Source organism: Anabas testudineus, chromosome 24 (assembly GCF_900324465.2).
Source record: "Anabas testudineus chromosome 24, fAnaTes1.2, whole genome shotgun sequence".
Classification (NCBI taxonomy): Eukaryota; Metazoa; Chordata; class Actinopteri; order Anabantiformes; family Anabantidae; genus Anabas; species Anabas testudineus.
In genome coordinates this window covers 18,626,248-18,648,991 of record NC_046632.1, presented here as the reverse complement: position 1 = coordinate 18,648,991, position 22,744 = coordinate 18,626,248, and the positions used below count along the sequence as shown (strand labels likewise).

At 39.5% G+C, this 22,744-nt stretch overlaps 1 protein-coding gene across 2 annotated transcripts in view; it reads right to left on the bottom strand.

Annotated features, from left to right (window-relative positions):
* vta1 (vesicle (multivesicular body) trafficking 1) overlaps window positions 1-22,744 on the bottom strand; it is a 42,750-nt gene that overhangs the window by 8,735 nt on the left and 11,271 nt on the right. The window contains exons 3-7 of one of the 2 annotated variants that reach the window (XM_026342106.1): window positions 18,033-18,160; window positions 14,094-14,169; window positions 10,848-10,962; window positions 3,473-3,724; window positions 848-925 (exon numbers count right to left, since the gene is read on the bottom strand). In XM_026342106.1, coding sequence (XP_026197891.1) covers window positions 848-925; window positions 3,473-3,724; window positions 10,848-10,962; window positions 14,094-14,169; window positions 18,033-18,160 — 649 coding nt within the window. The remainder of the gene's footprint in view (window positions 1-847; window positions 926-3,472; window positions 3,725-10,847; window positions 10,963-14,093; window positions 14,170-18,032; window positions 18,161-22,744) is intronic. The other variant, XM_026342107.1, reaches the window with a different exon arrangement.

Below are 22,744 nucleotides of genomic sequence, written 5' to 3'. Positions count from 1 at the left end.
GTCTTGTTTCTAATTTGGATTTAATTAAGCTGGTGATTTAGAGCAGCTACTGAAAATTGTTACTGTGTAAACTGGACATTATTGTATGTTGGAGACTCTACACCATTAGTCTCATTTAATGTATGGTGCTTCATTCTTAGTGTGTTACTCATCTACAGTGTATGATGTCCAACAATGTTCACCCTTCAACTATTGATATAATTAATATAAATCTATTTATCGTCAGTCAAGACAGATAGACTGTAATTGATTAATGAGTAATTTTTGGTGTTCAGATTGGAGAACCCAGTGTATAACGAAGATGCTGGACTAAACCCTTTGCTAATAAACAATCCTTCACTGCTTTCTTTATGAAGATTCAGTCACCGTACAGTTGTGGACGGTTTTCTAGACTGTGTTCATCTTGCAGTTATCGGCACCATTTACTTTTTCACACATGAATAAACACGCATTCATGACACAATATGAACAAACAAAGAAATCCTTTCAGTCTTACATACGGTCTGATTCCAGTGAGCACAGATGGAGAGAGACAGAGTGCAGAAAGTGTATGTCAGCTTTAAACTAATAAACTATGTCTGATGGTGTACAGTAACATGCAAAAGTAGGTTGGTAAAACAGAACCAAAAACAAAGAAATATAAACTGAAAGTAGTTTAATGAAGGTCAACAGGGAAAATTTGTTGTAACTACAGGTTGGATCCACTGCAGAGATCAGACGAAATGAACCTTTTCTTACTTCTTGTTAGAACCTTCTGAGCTGCTGCTGTCAGCATTAAGAAATGAAGTGTGTCTGCAGGTGAACATTCAGTGAGTGTTTATTAGTGTGTGTCTGAGTGTGTTCTTACCCTGCTGCTGGGCGTTGAGCAGTGCGGGGTCAACAGTGGGCACTGATCGAGGCATAGGCACTGGTTTAACTGCTTCTGCTGGTCAACAAAAACACTTCCATAAATACTAAAAGAAATGTTGAATAATTTCCATAAGTTAAGTTTCCAAATGCCCGTTGACGGTTACTTTTAAAATGTATATGTGAAGCGAAGACAAAGATTTACAGTAGTAGCTGCTGTGACCTGGGACACACTGAACTAAACAAAAGTTGATGTGATGCTACAAAAGTTTAGATGAATGATGAATGAGGTGATTTTGAGTCAGGGTGGCTGGATGGCTCAACAAAATGTCTTAACACTTCCATTCTCAACCAACACTTAACATTTCTATCTTTCTTTGACTCAAACCATCATCCTGCAATAACCTTATCAAGTCATAACCACAGCGGAGTCAGCTCTGAAAACAGGTACAAAGATCTTAGACGTCCACAGTAGTTTGTGTCTTTGTCATGACATTAAAAACTGTCTTCATGTACAAACAGCAACACTAGTTTTAACCGTTTCTCTGACTTGTTTTGTCTGAGAACAAACACTACAATAATCCAGTAAATAAAAGCCATCAAGAGCAAAACCACCATGAATCTGTTAAAACGTTGAGCGTAAATAAGGTGAAGGGAGGTTCTCAAGCCAAAAACAATACTGCTAATCTACTTCTGAGGAACAGCGTGACTCACTTCTGAAATGGTTCCAGTGGACATGAGAAGTAACCTGTTCCAGCAGCTGCCTATTTTGAGATTATTAAACAACTGTTAAATTAAAAACATAACCACATAAATGTGGGTCAGTATCACTTAATGTATCATTAAGGTAGCCAAACTGTTGCATGTGAAGGGCTTAAACTGAGTTCTTCATTAGGTTTACTGTACTTTGGCCAAGACACGTCACCATACGTTACTGTAAATGTGAGTGGGAATACCTCAGAGGATGTTAGCTCTCACAATCTCTCAAAACAAAAACTTTAAACTGTTTATGCCTCACTCTGATTTTTGTATTAAATCAGATTCTGGACTTCTCTCCAGATTTCCAGAGAAGTCCAAAAATAATTCGATTTTTAAAGGAAGGAAAGGAAGTGAGATCAGGTTTGAATTGGAACCAACTCTGTGTGTGAACACACACCACGACTGTCGTTCCCACACTGAAGGCAGCAGATATCACACAGCTTTTGTGTGTTTAGCAGCAGCAGTCTGTTGCTATCAGCAGCACTCACAGGGAGCGAACACACCTCGTCTGCCAGCAACGCTCTCAGTGACTAGACCTCTCAGCACCATGATCAGCTTCTCCTGCTTGTTTTATTTAATCACTTCTTCCTTAGTAAGAACATGCAATTCAACACCAGTCACACAACATCCAACAATTGTGTGTGCGGGAAACAGTGTTTGTGTTTTGTTTCTACCTCCTTCTGCAGAAGGTTATGTAATCTGTAATCATCTAAATTACTTGATTTCTGTGTATGTGTATGAAACACTAACAGCGTAGTCCATCTCTCCACACAGCAAAACAAAACCTAAAATTGCTCCCAACCCATGCACTTAAAAGTCAGTGCTTTTACTGTGTATGTCCATACACCAGCACAGGGGTAAAATTAAGACACACTTTAAATTTCACAGTGTCTTAATGTCAACCTACAATTTATTACAAAACCCCAGAAAAGTTTGGACTTTTTCAAAAATGCAATTAAAACTAAAAAGCTTTTTTTTAAATAAGCTAAAATGAAAAGAGTTTCAGTGTTTTTATAAGTAGAAACTAAGAGAGCTTGATGCTGAAACACAAGCAAATATTAAATTTAGGAGTGAAACATTTATAAAATATTCAAGCAACACTATTCTGGATGAGTCCTAAATTAGCAGGTTAATTGGTAACTGGTGAGGTGAACATAACTGGGGATAAGAGGAGCAGCCTCAGTCTCTGCAAGTGAAGGCAGATTATAGCTCACTGCTTTATGCCAAACTCTGTGAGAGAAATATCCATCTTCACATCCTCAAGAGGACATCTGCAAACAAGTGTTAAATCCCAAACATAAATACACACACACACTCGCAGCACTTGTTGAGGACAGTGTGCAGGAGTCGGTCCAGGAGGTGTGCTATTGGATGAAGTGACAGACAATTTGTAGGGCAGTCACGTAGTCGGTGTTATCAGGGGAAATTAGTGTGAAACAGAGATTATAAGACAGACGATAACAAGGGTTGCCAAATAAAAAGAACGACCAATAATGACTACGTCTTTATTACAGTCATTTTGTATGGCCGTACTCGACAATACTTTGATCCTCCTTAGGCCCACCCTTTTTCCCCTAGGAGAATAAAGTAAATCCATCACATCTGGACCTGGAGCTGCTCGGCTCCCTTCAGTGAAGAACTCCTGAAATCCATCTAATCAGGCCAATTTACAAGATATGAACTGCAGCCTCCACTCAGGAGGTCTATTTGATTTTAGGATGAGGAGCTGCTGCTGTCAGCCAAACAGCATGTATGAAAAAAACTCTGACTGGCCCCATATACTAGTACACTAGACGGAGAGTTTCTTACTTCTCAAACACAGAGAGTTAAATTAAAAAGTCTTGAACAATCAAAATCTGTTTCATACCTGTGGGTGGAGGCAGCTCAGCTGGAGTATTAGCTGGTGCGTGGGCTCCTGGGGGGATGTGGATGTTGTTGTAGTTGGTGGTGGGAGGAACTGAAGGTCCTGATGCTGGACCGGGAGTAAAGCCAATACCTGGAGCAGGACCTGGACCCAAACTCTTGTCCTCGTCCTCATGGGACTGGAGAGTAGGATCTTGCCTGAAGGAACCTCCATGAGAGAATCCAGCTCCTGAGAAACCTTCAGCTCCAAACTCATCTATCACAGTGAGACAGCGGAAGAGAAAAAAGGACACGGTTAAGATTGTTGGAACTTTCATGGTCAGGTGACTGTGACTTTGAGCAGCATTAGATTTCAAAAAACTAAAATTGATGTGTGTTCATAATTGCATTGTGTGGAGCACTCAAAAACTTGGCAGGAAGTAGTATGAATGAAAACTGTTGGCATCATTTTCTAGATCATCATCTGAAAAGTCACCTTGCTACAGTCTGGCTCCAGACCCTATAGTTAGTTCACATATCTCAGAACAATCAGGTCTGTTCACAGTCAGCCAATTCCCTAACTGGAAAAACAATCAAAGTCAATCAAAGTCTTTAAGGAGGGATTAAGTCTGAACCAACTGAATTATCATTACATTTCACTACTTTACTTCTTGTTAGGTGGGTGGTTTATTCATATCAGTAACTAATGATCTGTCAATCCCTCAACAGTCAGCAGTGCTGCAAGGAGCAGCAACAGCAATCCCAAAAGCATCAATGAGCATAATGTGATAATGGATTCAATAAAATGCAGAAACAGGGTGTAGGGAGTAGTGGAGCTGATGTGATGAATGTAATTGTTATACTTATAATAGATGTACAGTTAAAAACCACAAGTGGTAAATAGTGAAATGTTGGACTTAAATGAATGATAACATTTAAATTGTATGTGTGTAGTGTTATTATGTAATAATTTACATAATATGAAAGAAAATACATTCAATGCATCTCACATCTCTGAGATGACAATTATGGTATTGCCCTAAACCATTCATTGCTAACTCCTGACATGCTCCTCTAATTGCCTGCCCTCAGCTTATACAGAGGTGCCAAGGCCTAAGAAAAATTAGATACTAAGCTGTGGAAATGACATTTTGCTGCTACAGAAATGTTCAGCAGATTGGTGGTGAATGAAGGAGTTTAAATCTCCTGGCCTAGCGTTGGCTTAAATCAAACACCAAACATTTATTTTTCCATCAGGTGCACATTAGATGAAGGAGTGGTCAAAAATGAGTTTGGGTGCAAGGATTGGAATTCATGAGAATATGAATAAATTGCCCTGTTGGAAAGTGTGTAAATCACATTCATAGATATTAAATCAGAAATTGGTTTTAGATGAGGAATGGGACATGAAGCAGGAGCTTTCTCAGCATTAACAGTGTGCAGTGCTGCACATGATTTCAATGACATCATCACCCTCCATTTGTTCGAAGCATTCATGAATTCTGGACACTGCGGTCAAAAGGTCTTTCTCAACTGATGATTAACCCAAATTTTGTGTCTGTGCTCGTTCATCAAGAGATGCTGAATTCCAGTAAATGTTAAAAAAACATAAAGTTCGAATGGGAAGCACAGTTATGTTTGAGCTAAGTGCTTTGAAATGAAGTAATATCCTTCAAAACACACAACAGTTGTTCAAAACAAAGAATAGAGAGATGCTGACAGGAAGACCCTTCGAAATGAAGTATAAAAAAAAGTTACAGCCTGTGGTGTTTTCATGTTCTGAACATGAGCCCATTCTTGAGACTTCGCCTCTCTCAGCAACCACACCTAAAACAAAGAAAACATTTCTTGACAGCCAAAGATATTTCGACAGATTTAAAAACACCAGCTTGGATTTGCAGACACAGGCTGTATTTGACACCACGTTCAAGTCCAACCTCTGTCATTACTGCATTACGGGAAGGAAAGCAGGCGGACATTAGGACAATTTCTGACACTTTCAAAAATCTGAGCTGGGATATTATGTCTTTCATTAAGTTGTTAAAGTTTGTTTATGCAGGGAACGTTAAGTGCAGATTCACACACTCCAGCTTAATTTCTATGTTGTCACAACCAAGCACATACACATTATTTTACTGCTGACATGTTGTTACTAAGATAGGATCAGTACATTAGCAAACTAGACATCTGTTCGATTTCCATTAGAATTAATGTCATTACTTTAAAAGCAAGACAGAGTGGAGAGACCATAAAGCCTTTATTTATACTGTATGAATGCAGGGTGCAAAATATTCTATCAACTAAAGTTCCTCTTTCTAATGTTGGACTGGGTAAGCTAAGGTTGGGGGCTGTGAATATAACAGGCCTAATAATCAGAGATCATCGTCAGCGATGTTGAATTAGAGGAACAGTAAACAGGTATCTAATTTTTCATCATAATCAGACTTAGGCTGATTAAGATTAAAGCTGTGAATCACAGTGTTTAGATTTTAGTTATTAATAAATGGCCCGTCAGACACCTATTAATTAGTTAGTTAATGACCTCACTGTGATTGCGAATTGCACATTTTCCCGCACTACTATAAAGTAGATAAGGAGAATATGTGCTACGAATAACCATGGCCTAAAGGGTTTCGGACAAGACTCACAGCTTATCTCTAACTACCAACATGAGTTACAACCAGAAACCGATGTAGAACTGCTTGGATGGAGTTTTACACTGGAAAGGACACAGGCCACATACATACTCATGCGTATGGTACGTACACAAAGAGGACAATAAACGCATGAATTTGACTATGAACAGATAAAATACTGTAGCACAAAATAAGAAAAATCCAGAAGTTGTGTTCGCCCTTGTTCCCTTTTGACTTCTTTGGTGAATTTTAATGACATGAAATTACACCAGTAAGTGCGAACACATACATATACAGAATAATGACTACCTGCCATCTGAGACTCCGTACCACCTCCCTTAAAGTGCCATGTAGCAAAGATTTGACCAGAGAAAAATCTGAGCATCACTTTACTCTGAACACGTATTTACACAGACAATTTAATTATGACCACAGAGGGAAACTACCAGAAGCCAACTTAGGAAAGCTGGTTGTGGATTTTGGCTGGATGGCATGTTAGTGTACCAAATGCTCTTGGGGTAACAATCATCATTTGGTTTTTACTCTTTTCTAAAGAAATTGCATTTAGTTGGTGCAATACTCGAGCTGGCAGCAGAGTTTTGGAAATAAGCAGACACTGTTGCCAGTTTGGACTAAAAAAAATCTGCTTCCTGCCCTCCTGATGAAGACATCCTTGTTTACAGCAGTAGGGAGGATGATTCACTGTACAACTGTTCTGCTGCTGGACACTGAGCAGCTCCTCTGGGATAATTTGCAGCTTAATGTCTTGCCAAAGGGTACAAAGGGCACAAAGGGCACAGTCGAGTACTGTCAGGAGCAATCCAGCTGCCAGTCAGAGGGCCCTCTTTGCTCTTAATATGTAGTTAGCTGGAAAACATTTCCAGAGTAATACGAATATTTTTATGTATCTGGTTTAGTGTGTATTATTCACAACATGCTTGCAAAGCAGCGAAGATGTGTTTAATCTGTGGCCTCTCAACAGCCAAGGCTGCCACACAAAGATGGGTTTCTGTAATTCTGCTTGGAGTGCGTCCATCCAACAGGTCAACATGTGTGCTGTAGACCACGGTTCTGTGTACTGCTTTTAATGTACCCTGTGGTTTGGAATTTAGCTTCACTACTACGATAATATTTCCTAAGGGTCAAGGCACCAACCATGAACTCAACGTCTAGAGGCATATGACGGATATCATTCCTCATCATTCCCTACCTCATTTCATCAACGTTCCTAAAATGTTCAAAGTGATAAAAGTAATCTGTCGAACAAGTTAAGGCAAGAATTTGAGAGTAATCATCATATCAGACTAAAACATTGTGTAATCTGCACATGGCATTAGGATCTTTGTAGAATATAGAATGCTTCACAATGTCCTCTCTCTTCCTTTCTACCTTGGAGAAGTTATCTGGAAGCATCTAAAGGAAGAGTTACTCGAATATCTCCCACTGGTTTAGTCAAACAGGCCATTATTACATTAGCTATTAGTCAGTCTGTTAGAATTGATCAAAAAGCTTTATAAGGACTAAAAAAACAAAAGCTTGCCTGCAGTTAAACCCATTTTCCCAAATTCTCCGTGTGTCTCACTGTATGTGATTGTGATGTTGGAGGGATTTCAGAATCCCTCAATAAATTTCCTCTTACAGCTGAGTCACTACCTTTATTTTCCAACCCGGCAATGAAAGTTGTTTTCTTTCTTTGGCCCCCCATCCATTCCTTTCCTCTTGCTAAACACGTTCCCCTCCCAGCCAATGGAAAGTCAAAGTAGAGTTGCTGGGTGACAATGGTCTTTCTGTACCACTGGTATATTTGAGATAGTATGTGTGTCTGTGTGGGAGTGAGTCTCTCCAGGGGTTAATTAACCTAGTCAAACTGGTTCATGTCACTGCAGAGTCCCATCCCTGCTGATGTGCAGTTGACAGAAGTCTGTCCAACAGAGCAGCGTGGTCCTGGCATAAAAAACATGTAAATATGTACTTCTGACCTGTGGAAAGCTGCAACACTGTCAGAATCTTTCTGCATATTGAGAACTATCAGCTGAGGGCGAGAGGAATAGCTTAATTATAAAATATGAATCCAGAGTCCATGAATATTCTCTCCTTGAAAACAGGAACAGTTCAGTCTCAATAATATTGACGGGGTGTATTTCAGTTCAGAGGAAAAATGAAAACACACCCACTAGATAAAACAAGAATGTAGTATTGTTCAGAAGGCCTAATTTAATAACAACCACCCCTATGATTAGTCTAGTTAAAATAAGACGTAATAAGATTAAAAATAGGTGTAGGTAAACCTCAACAGATAATGAAATAATGAAGAAATTAAATATGTGGGGGGGGTAGTTTACGCCTAAGGTCATGTATTTGCAGCCTCACTGTGCTGTTTTGCTTCTTGTCTGTTTCGACTGTCAGCTGAGAGTCTGGCCAGTTTAGTGTTTAACTTCTGGACTCTAGAGTCAAACAGAAAGTGTTTCTAAAACAGAAAATGACTGTTGGTCTCCAAACATGACCTCCACCCACCAAAATCATGTTGCATCTATGAGATTTATAACGATAAATTTAAAAGTGATCACGTCAGAAAGGAATTCTGTCAGATGGAGGGACAAATGTGCTTATTCTCTTTAACACACACAAACATCTGGGCTGCTGATGTGTCTGAAAGACAAACACACTCTCCAAGACACAAGTGTTGAAACGCTGATAAAATCCCGATGCAGACAAAAAAAATTAAAAAGAAAGAAACACACCAGGGAGCTCCACACACACGTGCTGGGTGGATGATATCAGCTGTGTCCTGGTGGCGCTATCCATCACTGGGAATAAGCCATCATGATGTCATTACTGACACAGAGACCCTAAAGCACCATGGGAGAGAAAGAGTGTGGGGTGTATGTCAGACAATATGGGGTGTAAATGTGTGTGAGGGAAACAAAGGAGAAAGAAGGGAGAAAGAAACTGTAGTTACATGAAGCTACAGCGTTTGCGTGTGTACTGTATCTGATTTATAATGATATAAGTGATGAAAAGAGCGAGTAGGCTATGTGCTTGTCAAACATATCCAGGTTAATGAGGACTGGATAAGCGTGGACAAGCAGGTGGTCTTTATTTTAGAGAGGAATCGGTCAACACCAGTGACATGAGTGATTATATTTAAAGTTGCCTATAGGGAAGGGAAATGTGCGTAAGCCCATAGGTGTTCATGTCAAAATACATTCCTGTTCAGTCTCGTGCCTTCCCAAAGGGCCTTTGACACAATTTCTAGCTTTCAAAGTGCAATCTGAAAATGGATCCAGATGCTGTGGAGCCAGACTTGTAGTCGAAGTCCACGGAGTACAGGAATTATCAGATTAATCACATCACCCACTCAACAAACTGCTGCGTTGTCTTTCAATATCAGGATGTTGAGCAGGAGTCTTTTGCTTAATCCACACTTTACTAGTTTCAAACTGGCTGTCTTTGTCCCCTCCTGCTCCTACAACTTTTGGTACATATACAAAAATAGTTCCATGATCTGCTTCCACCTAGTCCATCACTGAAACCATTCCTGCCACAGACTTCATAAGGTGATGCAGACATACGGGAAAACGTTGCTTTGTTCCATGAATATTTACTATTATAAAACACCAAAATGGAGTTGTTGGTAATAGCATTGTTCTCTACAATGTCTGTGGGAAGTGGAAAATTTTGTACGATCTTCTATTGACCATCACTACAATGCCAAGGAAAGCGTGAGAAACAAATGGACTTAGTTCATTTTGTCATTTTTGCTGAAGCATTTTTTAATTAACTTCTTCATATGAACAGTGAAAAGTGTTCTGAATCCAAAATATAGTAATACTTCACTCTTTAATCACCTGACACAATTTATTTTAATTGAAATGTATTAAATACATTAACAGTGTAAATTGATGTATTCAATTAATTTAGATTAATGAAACACAACATGTTGCAACCTTTGACCCAAGGCAGGCGTAAGAATACCTTTCCACCTGACAAAAGACAATTGCTGATAAGCTTTGAGGATGGCTAATAAACTAAAGCACTTGAATAGCCAAAGAAAACTTTGGGAAGAAACGGACCCTGTAGCAGCTGCTAAAAAAAACAAAAGAAACAAAAAAACAAAAACAAAGGTAGTTTCCTGTCATGGTTGTTTCCACCACATGCTTCTCAGAGCACAGTGATCTTTAAAGGCTGCAGTGGCTATTTTGTTGTCTCGTTTAGTCAGTTTCCTTAGGATTTAGTGGTGTTTTCCAAAGCATTCAGCCTCCTAAAGGTTATGTTTTATGGTGTAGGCCTGGCATCAGAAGCCAGAGCGTTTCAATGCGACAAAGGTCAGGCGCTTAAATCTGATTCACGAGGGATATGAGGAGAACAGAAGATAATAATCTAAATATCAGCTCATAAATACACATGGACCAGTTTTTTATTCAGTCTGTTATAATTTCATTCAACCTCTCACTCAAGAAAAAAATGACTTCGGACATAAGAACACATAACATGACTAATCTACCCTCTGCACACTTCTAATCTCCCACAGTCTCGGGTTCCTACCGCAGGGTTTTCCTCCAACAGTCTCAGACCTGATAAGGCACATAATGCAGAGCCAAGCTACTCTCACACACACAGACAAACCATGTCAAAAAAGGCGCTGGCCTCAGTGTTCTTTAAAGAGCACAGTCGGGAGAGAAAGTGGAGGATTGTTTCACAACAGGGAGCACAGCTATGTATGTGTATGTTTGTGTCTTTTAGTGCCATATCAGTGTGTCCCACCTGCTTCCTCGTCCTCATCCATGCCAATGGGCCCTGCCTGAGGCGTCTCACCATTCTTGAGACAGTTGTGGATGTAGGTCGCCTTCCAGCGGGCATACTTCCTGTGCTGGAAGTTCTAGCAGAGGGTGAATAAGAGAAACATATAAGATGTTATCACTCATGTTTTAAACTAGTGTGCAGGGAGTAAGGAAGTCAGGGACAGTCAACTGTTGGGTACAGGTTGAAATAGTAAGGTGTTTGGGTGTGGAGAGCAGAATACGTAAGAAGTAGTGTGTGAAGGGACCAAAAGGAAGCTTAAACATAAAATGGGTCAGGCTTAATGGCTTTGAATGGGCCGCAAGTTGTTTGTGGGTTATCTGAGGTAAGGGTGGTAAAAGACACATGAAAACTGGGCTGAAGAATCAGGATGTCTGAAAAGCGGGAAAGGGAGGTGAGAGCAGCAGATTTTCTCGGAAATGAACCTGATAAGAATGAATGTAGAAATTCCTGCTTTTACCAGATCCGTGCTGTGTTTTCAGCAGTGGCTCAAAAAAAATTGCCCCCGAAGCACCAGTTCTGAAGTGGAGCTACGTTTGTTTATCCTTAGTCTTACAGTAAAAGTCGGGCTAAGGACACTCACCAATATATTGTAGGACTGGTGGGAACTCACTGTGAAGTACCATGAATTACAAACAGGTTTGACTTGGAAACCAAGTGGATCCAGTCTAAAACTTGGATTTGAGCATTTGGTAAATAACATGTTTCTAGAAATTTGCATAATCAATTTTTAATATTTAAGAATCTAGATCATGATCAGGTATTTAGATGCCACATGTACGTTATCAACATCTGGCCTTCAGCCTCCTAAAAGCATGTTAGTCAAGTTAAACGTATATAGCTAATTTTTGTGGTGTGAACAAACTAAAACCTGTTGCATGGCTTAGATTTATCCTGACACTGTCCACTCACCGACAGCATGGGCGGCAACAATTAAGCAGTGTTGACGCAGATGCTCAACACCGCCTTTGTCAGCTAACACAGACTGTCTGATATGATATGGCTTGAAAGATTTTAAAGTTAGTTGCATAAAGTTAAAGGTCCTTTAAAGGTCCCTGGGGTGGCTGTGGCTCAATAGGTAGAGCCAATCATAGGATCGGTGGTGTGATTCCCAGCTGCCATGTCACATGCCAAAGTGTATTAACCCTGTTCTGATCCTGGTTTATTTTCTGAACTTATTATGCTCTACCTGCCAAACAGCAACCTGACGTTGTTTGGCAGGGCTGAGCAGAAGTCTTACAACTCTTGAGCTTAAAGCTTGTGGACGTGTTTCCAACATGTACATAATTTATCATTAATTATTTATTTAGCTCAGATTGGGCTCAGGTCAGGCATTTGCAATGTAGGAAGTAGTTTGTTTCTCACCCAAGAGGTTTTTTTTTTTCATTTTTGTGCTTTTGTAGAGAATGTGAAAGCCAATAACTGCAAGATTTTTCTCAATTTAGTTTGAATTTAAAAAAGTCGTTACTCTCAGGTGGTCAGAGGACATTTCACAAAGTTGAATGTCTCTCAATTACCCCACATCAAGTAGCAGGGTGACCTTTGAGTCTTTGTGAAATTGATTGGCCACATCTGCAAGCTTTTCGGGTTTCAATTCACAATGGATGGCATTCTGTCGCATCTCCAGTGCCTGAGTCTGTCTGTGTGAACTGAGCGTGAAAGTGGTCCTGCCTTTGTCATTAAGAGTCCAGTGGTTTTGAACAGCCTTTCTGAAGAGACCCGGTTTCTCCTTTGAAACCGCTGCTTGAAATTCATTGTTACAGACTTACCTTTACACTTTTTGTTGTTGATAATAATTGATAAGATATTTTCACCTGTAAGGAAGTCTTTTCCACCTCCATCGTCCTACTCTGCACAGAGAGATCAGAAATCGAGAGAAGCTAGCAGGGTGGCTTGAACCTGGTTTCTACTCTGTACTCACTATGTCACAGTCCAGTCCAGAAGGAAGGTGTCACTGAGAATAAGGGGTCCTCATGGATGACAGTGTTACATAACACTGTGCCAGGTAACTCCACTCAGCTCAGGTGAAAAGCTGCTGAAAAACTCCTTTTAAGTCCCTGAAACTCAACCACTCCTGACTGTCAGTCTGCAGAGCACTCACCGCCAGCTACTCTGAGGACTCATTGTATGATGGTGGACTTTGTGTGTGTATGTGTGTCCATCAGGCCACAGCAAACTGTAGGAGTCTAAGTGTCCTGTTGATGTTTTAATGGATTTTACATGACTTAGACACAAAGTTTAGAAAGACCTGCTGTGTCTCACACATTTATATGAAGGTGGACAAGAGTGTGGGATGATATGGGCACATTAGCACACTGCTGCTGACCACACATTAAGTCAGGGCTGCAACAAATCTATTATTTGCTATGATCCATTAACCTACCAGGAGCTGCCTTAATTTCTTGATTAATTTGTTGGTCTATAAAAAAATCAGAAGAGTGTGAAAAATGTTGTTTGCATTTTCACACTGTCAAAATGCAAAAAAAAAAAAAAAGTACTTAATTCTTACAGATGAGTAACATAAACCATATGTAATACATATGGATAATATATATACTTATTATAAATGACTAAAACGATTAATCCGTTTGGTCATGTTTTGGTACATCAACTAATTAACTGAACTACACATAATCTGAGCTGTAATTCAGTCATAAAACATGGTGTGTCAGCTTTGCGTTTACATTTAGGATTCAGGAAACTCATAACAATTAGCTGACTTAGTGCTTTTGCTTATTTTGTGACAAATTCAGTGCAAGCGATTTATTTTTACTGCATTCAATAACCAGAATGTACGAATGTAGCCTGTATGTTATAAAAATTGATGAAAAGTACCTGAACGCTCCATCAAAAAATTAGCTGTAGCTCGATAAATGAATATGGTATTGTCTTTGGCTGGTCTTTGTGTTTTTAGTTTTAGTTCAAAGCAGAGATTGTTATCTGGCTTTAACAACACAGATGATTCTTGTTAACTGGATATGTGTTTGATTGGTTTTGGTCTGTTCAGGGGATTTTTAGATAACTTCAAAAAGATCAAATTAAGCTGGCTGTATCCTTAGACAAGTTATCTGACTTCCTTCATTATCCAAACTTCTTTCGCTAATCTGGATTTTGTAGTAAATCTGTTCTGATGATTCCTATCACTGAAGAGAGTCTGCAGACAGTTTAAAGAGGTCAAAAGTGTGACTTCAGACACAGCCTTCATCTTACCTCCTCAGACAGCTCTCCGAACACAGACAAGACATCCAACAGCAAACTGGATGTGTAGAAAGACTTGATCATGTTCCTGGAGGAAGAAAGGAGATGGAGGAGGAGCAGGGGAGGAGGAAAACAAATCCACAAAAACTATTAGTGTTTTATTCATGTATGATGCAGTAATGTGTGAGAACAGTTCAAGCTAAAAAGATTTAGGTTTATATTTTCTGGCAAGATTCCAAACAATGAGAGAAACTGCTGCAGTGTAGATACACTGTGCAGCCTGCTGCACTGCTTTATTAGATGTAATTACACAATCTCAGGTTTCAGGCCAACATGAATTAAAAACTAATAACTATATTCCAAAAGACAAAAACCTTCAGGTAGAAGGAAAACTTCATTTCAGATGAAGCTTTTAAAATGTGGTGGAAAGTTTCCAGAAGATTAAGCAAACATGCCCTTAAGTTGTTGTTTGCCCAGCATCCAAAGTTAACTTTTATTGTTTTATACTTGCCAAAACACCTCACCATCATCTACCCAGTGAGTAAAGTAAAACAGTCATCTTTCCTTAAAGAACAGAGCGTTGTGTGTTTAGCTTCAGCAGCAGTAGCGGCTGGTTGCGTTGAGTATTCATAAGCTGTTTTTATTACCAGAAGGGAACAGATAACAGCCTGTGAACAAAACACTGGTCTTCATATAGATGCTGGTGGACGATAAAGAGCACAGAACTCATTAAACACCTGGATAAAATAACCTGATGGGATCAACAGTAAATCATCCTTTCACAATCATGGGTATGTGGTTCAATGTGAGGTCATGTGAAATGCACATTAGGTTTTGGGTGTATAAACACACACACAACAAACACAACACACACACAACAAACTGAACTGAGCACACACACTCGCTAGATTTGACATGTTTCCATCTTTCAGTTGTAAATTGTATTCATTTCCGCTACTGGTCGCTGCTGTTTTGTGTTTTGTGTTCTGTTTTTGCACTGTCTTCTGACGTCTGTCTGCACTTTTTCTTTGTGTTCTTGCACTGTTTGCACTAGGTTGCACAGGATGCACTTTATGTGGCTAGGACAACTTAGCAGTCCTCAGCCCCATGTTTGTCTTGTTGCCGTTTTATGTAGCACCATGGTTCTGGAGAAACGTTGTCTCATTTCACTATGTACTGCTTCAGCTATATGTGGTTGGAATGACAATAAAGCTTCTTGACTTGACTTGAAATATATTATAGGATAAGATTTACTGGCACACTCTTAGGGGCGGTTTCCCTTTGTGACACACAAAGATAAGGAACATGAATGGGTTCCTTGTGGTGCAGCATTTGAGCGACTGAGCACTGGCATCAACATGTGGAAGGAAGTTTCTTACTCCACCAAAGTACACATAATGTGTGTGTGGACATGTGTACTAATATGTGTTTTTATACATGTACAAGTAGTTATGCCGGTGTAGGTAGAGTACTTCTACATGCATGTTTGTGTATGTACTTGTTTTGAATTTGTGTGTTCCTGTATGGGCGTTGAGGGGTGACACACCACGCCGCTGAGGCCTGGGTCCTGTTAACATAAGCCACTGCTTCTTGTAAAACCACAGGCTGTTTGTGTTCCCCTTTCAGCTGAACAGAAATATTGGCCAATCCTGCTTAATATACCTGCTGGAAACAGGGAGCTTCTAAGCTGTTATTTACACAGCAAACAAGTCAAGAGAACCTGTCGCCTGCATCCATTCATCCTCCACAGGCCGTTCACACTCACTAACAGGGAGGGAAACTAACCTTCCTGTTGGGGTTCCCTGTTTATCCCTAAGGAAAGTTGAATGTGTCACTTGCAGAGGTCACAAGGGAGAAACTAAAAGAAACTTTAAATCACCCTAGTTATTTCTGACCTTTTAGTTTTCCATTAAAGTGATCCCATTTATTTATTTAATAGAGGTAACATCTTCAATAGATTTTCCTACCTATTGCTGATGTGTTTTGCTAATTTGTTGTTTATGCTCCACTACAAAGCTGTTTGGATCCAGTTTTAAAATTCCTTCTTATATTTATAATGAAAAGGCAAACAAAATGTGTATTGTTCTTTAAAACCTGAAGTAAATAGGCAGCATAAGTGAATCCCCCCCTTTCCTATCAGAAAAAGACTCCTTAAACCTCCACACATCCCTTTCAAGGTGATAACAAAGAAAGCAGGGAGGAAACAGAATGTAGATATATCAGAAATCATCTAATAAAACATTCCCCCTCTTTAAATATGACTACATAACAATGCTTTGTGTGTGGTAATGATTACGAACACTTCAACCATCACATTAAAATGCAGAATTAAATTTTAAACTTGATTGTAGAAGCTGAAATATTGAGCTAATGGTTCATCTTTCATTCAGTAAAAAGCGGGACAACTTGGCTTCTACATCCCTTTTCAAACCTTCCACATCCTCCTTACTTCTCCTTGAACCTCCTTCTATAGTATTACCAAGTTCTTTGGAAAGGGAGCTGCTGATACTGGAGATTTATGAAGACTTATTCATAATAGACAACATTCCAGTTTTACCCCAATGCCTGCCAAAACACTCTTATCACATACTGTCTGATAAACACTTTCACATGCACATACATACACACACACCTCACATTGAATCAACAGGTTGCCATGCACGCTGGCTGAGTTTCCTGACCGAAATAAATTTTGCAATTAAAGACAAATGTTCTACTTCCATGGAAGGAAGAACCCATATCCGAGTTCCACAGATTGTAAAGCTCTGACAGAAACACAATTTTAGTTGTGTTAACCAAATTTACCTGACCCAAAAGAAAAGCATGTTTTGGTTTAGTTTATCAAGAGAAATCTGGGTGAAGGACTGTGGGACAATAGATATGTTTTCTAAAAACCAAGTGTACACCATCAATAAGATCACTGATCCACAAAAAGCATATACACCTTCAGCTTCTCAACTGTTTTTCTTTGTCCTACATGATGATTAACTGACGATCTTGAGGCTTTGGGCAGTTGGATATTTAAAGGTGCCAATAAATATCATGCAAATAACAAGCAGATTAGCTAATAATGAAAATAATCATTGGTCAAACACAAATTCAATCCTCTGTATATCCTGGATATATAGCATAATTGGCAATAAAGCTGACTTTGAATGGTAAAATCTCACTCCGTCTTCCTGCTACTTTAACAAATAAAGACCAGCAGCAACATGTTAAACGAGTTGAAACTAAAAGCTGCTGCTGCGAACTCTGCACATAATTTGCATCTCTGCTGTTTTAGTAGGTTACTGGAGCCAGTACGTCTTATATTACAGGATCAATCAGTGTGTTCTAGTGTTTATTACAGCCTCTCTGAGCCTGTGTGAGGCCAGAGCTTCACCACAAATGGAAAAGTGTGGTGTGGACGGACAGAGATGAAACGATTGTGGCCTGAGGAGAGGAGCAGCTGAGTCATTGCTGTTATGTACATGGACACTAAGTTATGTACTGTACATGCACACAGACGGACACATGTGAAGAGATATGCATGATACCCACACAAGTATGTACAAGATGTACTGACACACGAACATAAAGTGTCTGTTGCTAAGAGACAAATAACCTGAAACCGAGTTTTGTAACGAGTGAATGTGAGTGGGGGGCAGTAATCACATGTGTGAGGGAGTTTAGGAAAAAGGTTAAATTTATTAATGACACAGAGAGAAGAGAAAACAAGGACAGTAGAAGAGGAAGTCGGGAGAGGATGACAGGAAGAAGGGAAAAGAAAAGGGGAGAAGTAAATGGAAAGAAGGAAGGAAGGAAACAGGAGGAAAGGAGATGAGAAGAAAAACAACAGGAGAAAACGAGATGACAGAGGGCAAGTGAATGTCGGACAGAAGTGGACAGAAGTGGACAGAAGTGGACATGGATAAACCACAAACCCAAACAAAATTCAGATGAATTTCTTACTTGTGGAAACGTCCTCCTCGGTCCTCGTTGTCGGCGTACAGAAACATCTTTAAGGCATAGTTTTCGATATGGGCGTTGCCTACAACCTCCTGGGTGATGGACTCATTGTCATTCAGCTCCTTTTTCATCTAGAAAACAAAAACAAATAGAAGATCACTTAAAAACATGAATAGACCATTTTAACAGAGTATCTCTTGAAGAGCCATCTCTAGCTTTAATCGTGAAAGGTCAAACCTGAAGAATACTTGATGGGAGAAAAAAACATCTCATTTCAAATGAATGTCAGCTTTAATAATTACAACTTGTTAAGGAACACTAGAGTAGGTTCACATAGGCCCACACACACAGTGACAGAGCACAAGAAGTATGAATCACACACACTCATACCCTCAGTGAGTGAGTGTAAAACCTCATGAGCACGGCCTCCAGAGACCGAGAGCAAACACACAAAAGCAATAAAAAAAAAAAAGACTGAAAAAGCTCAGTGGAGAAAACAAGTAGAAAAACAGCAGCAACTTCTGCTGCTCATCACAACAAAACCACAAACACAAAGTGCCAACAGTAAAGCTCATATTTCCCACAGCAGAACAATGAGCTCACATCTTCCTTCAAGTGTCCATATTATATTTAATTTAGAGTTTAGATATGGTTCTGGGGCTCCACCGATACAAGATTATAAAATTTCCAAGTCAAAAATGTGCAACGATGTGTTCCAATGCCTCTGGCCAGTAAGAGCTGCCATTCACTGTGAATTAGACCTGGCTTTCCAGGCATATATCCCCCACAGAGTTCGACAGATTCAAAAAGGGAGAAAGTTAAGAAAGACTCAACTTTGTGCACGTTTTCTCAGACAAAATGCAAGTTATGACCCGGCGAGAGCCCATAACCATCATATAGATTCCAGTGATACTGATGTAGAAATGCTGATCATTGCAGTCACAGTTTCCTGAGGCTTTATCATAAGTCTTTACCGTGATATAGGAATAAATCATGAATGCCTCGTCATGAATACATCAGAAAACAACTATCCAGTCAAAGCAGAGGATGGAAATGAGGGTTCAGGTCGGGTTCCAACAGAAACTTAGAAATCACGTTTGCATCCCACTAAGATTCTGTCACATAGGTCAGATGGGTGAGACATTAATGGGTTAAATCGTAATTTTACTTGAATTTGCTTCTGGATAAAAAGTAGGTCTATGAACTTAAAAAATAAATAAATAAAATCATATTTAAATACATTATCTGTGAGATTTCAAAAGTGACAAATGTGCCAAAGCAAAAGTCTTCAGTTTGTGTGGGAACAGTTAAGGTTTTCTACTTAAAGAGGCACTCGAGGAACGCTCTAAAAATCTTCTCCACCTGTAATTCCTTTTCTACATAAAAAAATACCTTGCACTCTCTCTTTTTCTTTCCATCACAGAGTCCAGCAGGGCTTCAGGTTTCTAAAACCACTAAAGCAAACACGACGGTTCATTCCAGCAGGTGGACCCTGACCAGCCTGAATAGATAGACTGTTCACTGACTACATCAATCTGTGTGTGTGTGTGTGTGTGTGTGTGTGTGTGCTGAAGGAATGTAAAACCACCAAGCTGAGTGCAGAATGAAGAACGGACAACTGGACAGGGAATAAAAAGAATCTACGATCAAAAGAAACTCACTACACTCAACACTGTCTCTCAGGGTCCAGGACATTTTTAGCTTCCATCCGACTGCTTACCAAACTTAACCAACTCTTAAACTATAAAACCTGCAAAATGTTTACTAATTTGACATGTTTTACCTGAAGACAAAGAAAATAAGCAGTTTGTGGAATCAAGGTTTCTTAGAAATATTCAGTAGCATAGTTTAAATCAAGTTAGCAGACAGAACAAGTTAATAAAATGAGGACAGGACTTCACACCCACTTCTATTTTACACGTTAGTGAATAAATGAAAAAGGCTCAGTTATTTATCCAAACTGAATTGAGTACTGGACATTTCTTCTGTATTTTAACAATCATCTTTCTGTTTACAGCTTATCTTATAGAAGTTCCTAAAATTATGAATAAGACTCAAGGGTCTATGAGTTGAGAAGAAAGTTTTTAGTAGAAGTCCAATAAATGATCACAACCAGCACCTATGACCTGAACTTACAATCAGATTGAACGTAATTCATCCTTAAAGACACAACAGAGCCAGCATTCAGTCACCGTCATGGCCAAATTATAATAATATCACTGATGATGACGGATTGTTTTGGTTCATTGACATGAAAAATGTGTGTATTAGTAGTAACCGTGTTACAGGTTGGATCCAAATAATCCTAATAAAATGAAGCCAAGACAAACAGCAGGTAGTATCACTGAATAATTAACAATGTGGGTTTCAGCTCCGACATTTTCTGCAAAGCTAGGCATCATTAACAGTTGGCTGGTTCATAAAGAAACACTGGCTATACTGCAGTTCATTTTCAGATGATAGATACATTTATCGTGAAATATCTAAATCATAATGGCATAATTTTGATCAAACTAAAAATAAATCAAACAAGCCTCTAAATTTAGCAACATCTCACTGGTAGCTGCTGGTGTTTTCCCACCCTGAAGGATATGAAACTGATTTTTAAACAAGTGATTTTCCACCATCCCAGTGAGAGTAAGGCCTCTGAGAGTTGAGCCGGCGATGATGGTGGAAAACAGAATTAATGAGTCCAACATGTATTGTATGTACGAGCCAGGTCATCAGGGAAAGTGAGAGAAGCTGCAGTAGGAATGAGTCAGAACTACCATCAACAGTCCATAAAGGAGTGGAACATACCAAGAAACCTCAGGGTATCCCATGTTTAAGAAAGCTGAATTCAAGATAAACTCTTTTACAGCAGAAGTGTTGCTTGCTTGTCTTCATTAGGAATATAAATTAACAGGTTTCTCCATGTGTGGTACTGATGGTTCCATGCTGTCAGCAGCACCTTGAAAAGCTTTTACTGTGCAAACCAGTCACGAGGTTTAACAGGGCAAATAAACTTCTTGATCAAGTTGAGGAGGTGAACAGTGTAGGAAAGGTTCCTCATTTACTGGAAGATCTACTTTCCAACTCTTACAGAAAGAATGAGATGAAGGATACTAAAGGCTGAGATAGGTTTCCATCCCGTGGTGTCTAGATTCAACCTTAGAAGTTCAGAGATCCAGAAAGACTTTGAAGCAGAACCACTCCTTCATGCTGACAGTAATCATGGCTCTGGCATTCGATCAAGAGGGCTTCCCTGGAGGTATTCTGGTCCAACTAGCACGAGAGCACGGGCCAGACCCAGAACACACATGAAGAATATAAACGCTATGTGGAGTTGGAATAATTGAAGCTACCAGTGTGGTTTCTCAGAACTCCTTCAGTCAGCAGGCTGAATTACTCTGAAAAACACATCACCCTGCACCTTAAAAAAAAAATCAGTGAGAGGACAGTGTCGCACAGTTTCTCTAAGACTGTTCACAAAAATAGCCTTGGTGATGCAACTCCGTGAAACGTAAGATTCATAAGAAACAGCAACTATAATAGCAAAGAATAATATTAAATACAAACTTTACCTGAAAGGTATTATGTGTAAAATGGGAAAGATTAAGCGGCATCTAGTGGTAAGGCTGCAAAATGCAACCTTCTGATCATCCCCACATCCCCATTTAACAGCACTTGGGAGTTTTTGGTGTCAATAAATTAAATAAAGAATCTTCTACAACGGCATCAACTAGTAATACAGGTGTTTGGAAAGCTATTAATGGTGAAACTGGGTTTTGTTCAACAGTTTAGTAAGATAACAAGTATTATTGCAACTCTACTGTGACCAAATTCAAGCAAAATGCATTTTCTTCTTTTTAAAGCCAGTGTTTGGTTTGTCTGCTCTGAGCTACTGTAGAAACATGGTGGTGCAACATGGTGGTGTCCATGTTAGGGGACCCGCTCCTTACACAGATATAAAAGGTTCAGTCTGAGCTAAAGTAAGAATGATGGTTGGACAATAACACACTAATGACAACATATTTATGAATACTACATTTCTGTTATTCCAATGGAAGCACTCTGAGTTCCCTGGATGAACAGTCACCTGTTCTGGCACTTGCAGCAAATAAAGTAATTTATAAATGACTGACTAATTAATACAAAGACCTTCCTACATGACACAGCACAACTCAGGAGCACAACAGCCACTGCAGTAAAACATATACAGACAAACACATGGAGTTAACAAACCACAACCAGAACATCAATGACGGTAATACAACGCTAATAACTAACACATCAAAGCAGCGGATGGGAGTCCTGTTGGGAGCAGCATCCTGAGTGTGTGACAGTAATGACCATCCCTGGAGCCACTGTAAAACCAGGATGAAGTGGGAAGCTGTGTGCGTGCATGCATGTTTTTATCCTTGTCCACTGCTTCCTTTAATTGGCTCTGAGTGATATAAAGTGAGCCCAGCATCGCTGTGGGACTTCCCACCTCCTCACCACCTCCCCCTTCCATAAAGACTGCAACCCCATCTCATTCACTCCTGTTAACTCTCGCTAAGAACTGCTCTGAAACTGAAAAACAAAAACTATTATTTCACCTTTAGGTCTCTTTGTGGTTCAGGCATGCTGCATTAGAGCAGTGGAATTATGAGTTCAAATTGTACGTTCCTGCTCCATCACCTCTTCTTCTGTCCATCTCAATCTAGATAAAAGGCTCATTTGCTCAACCCTGT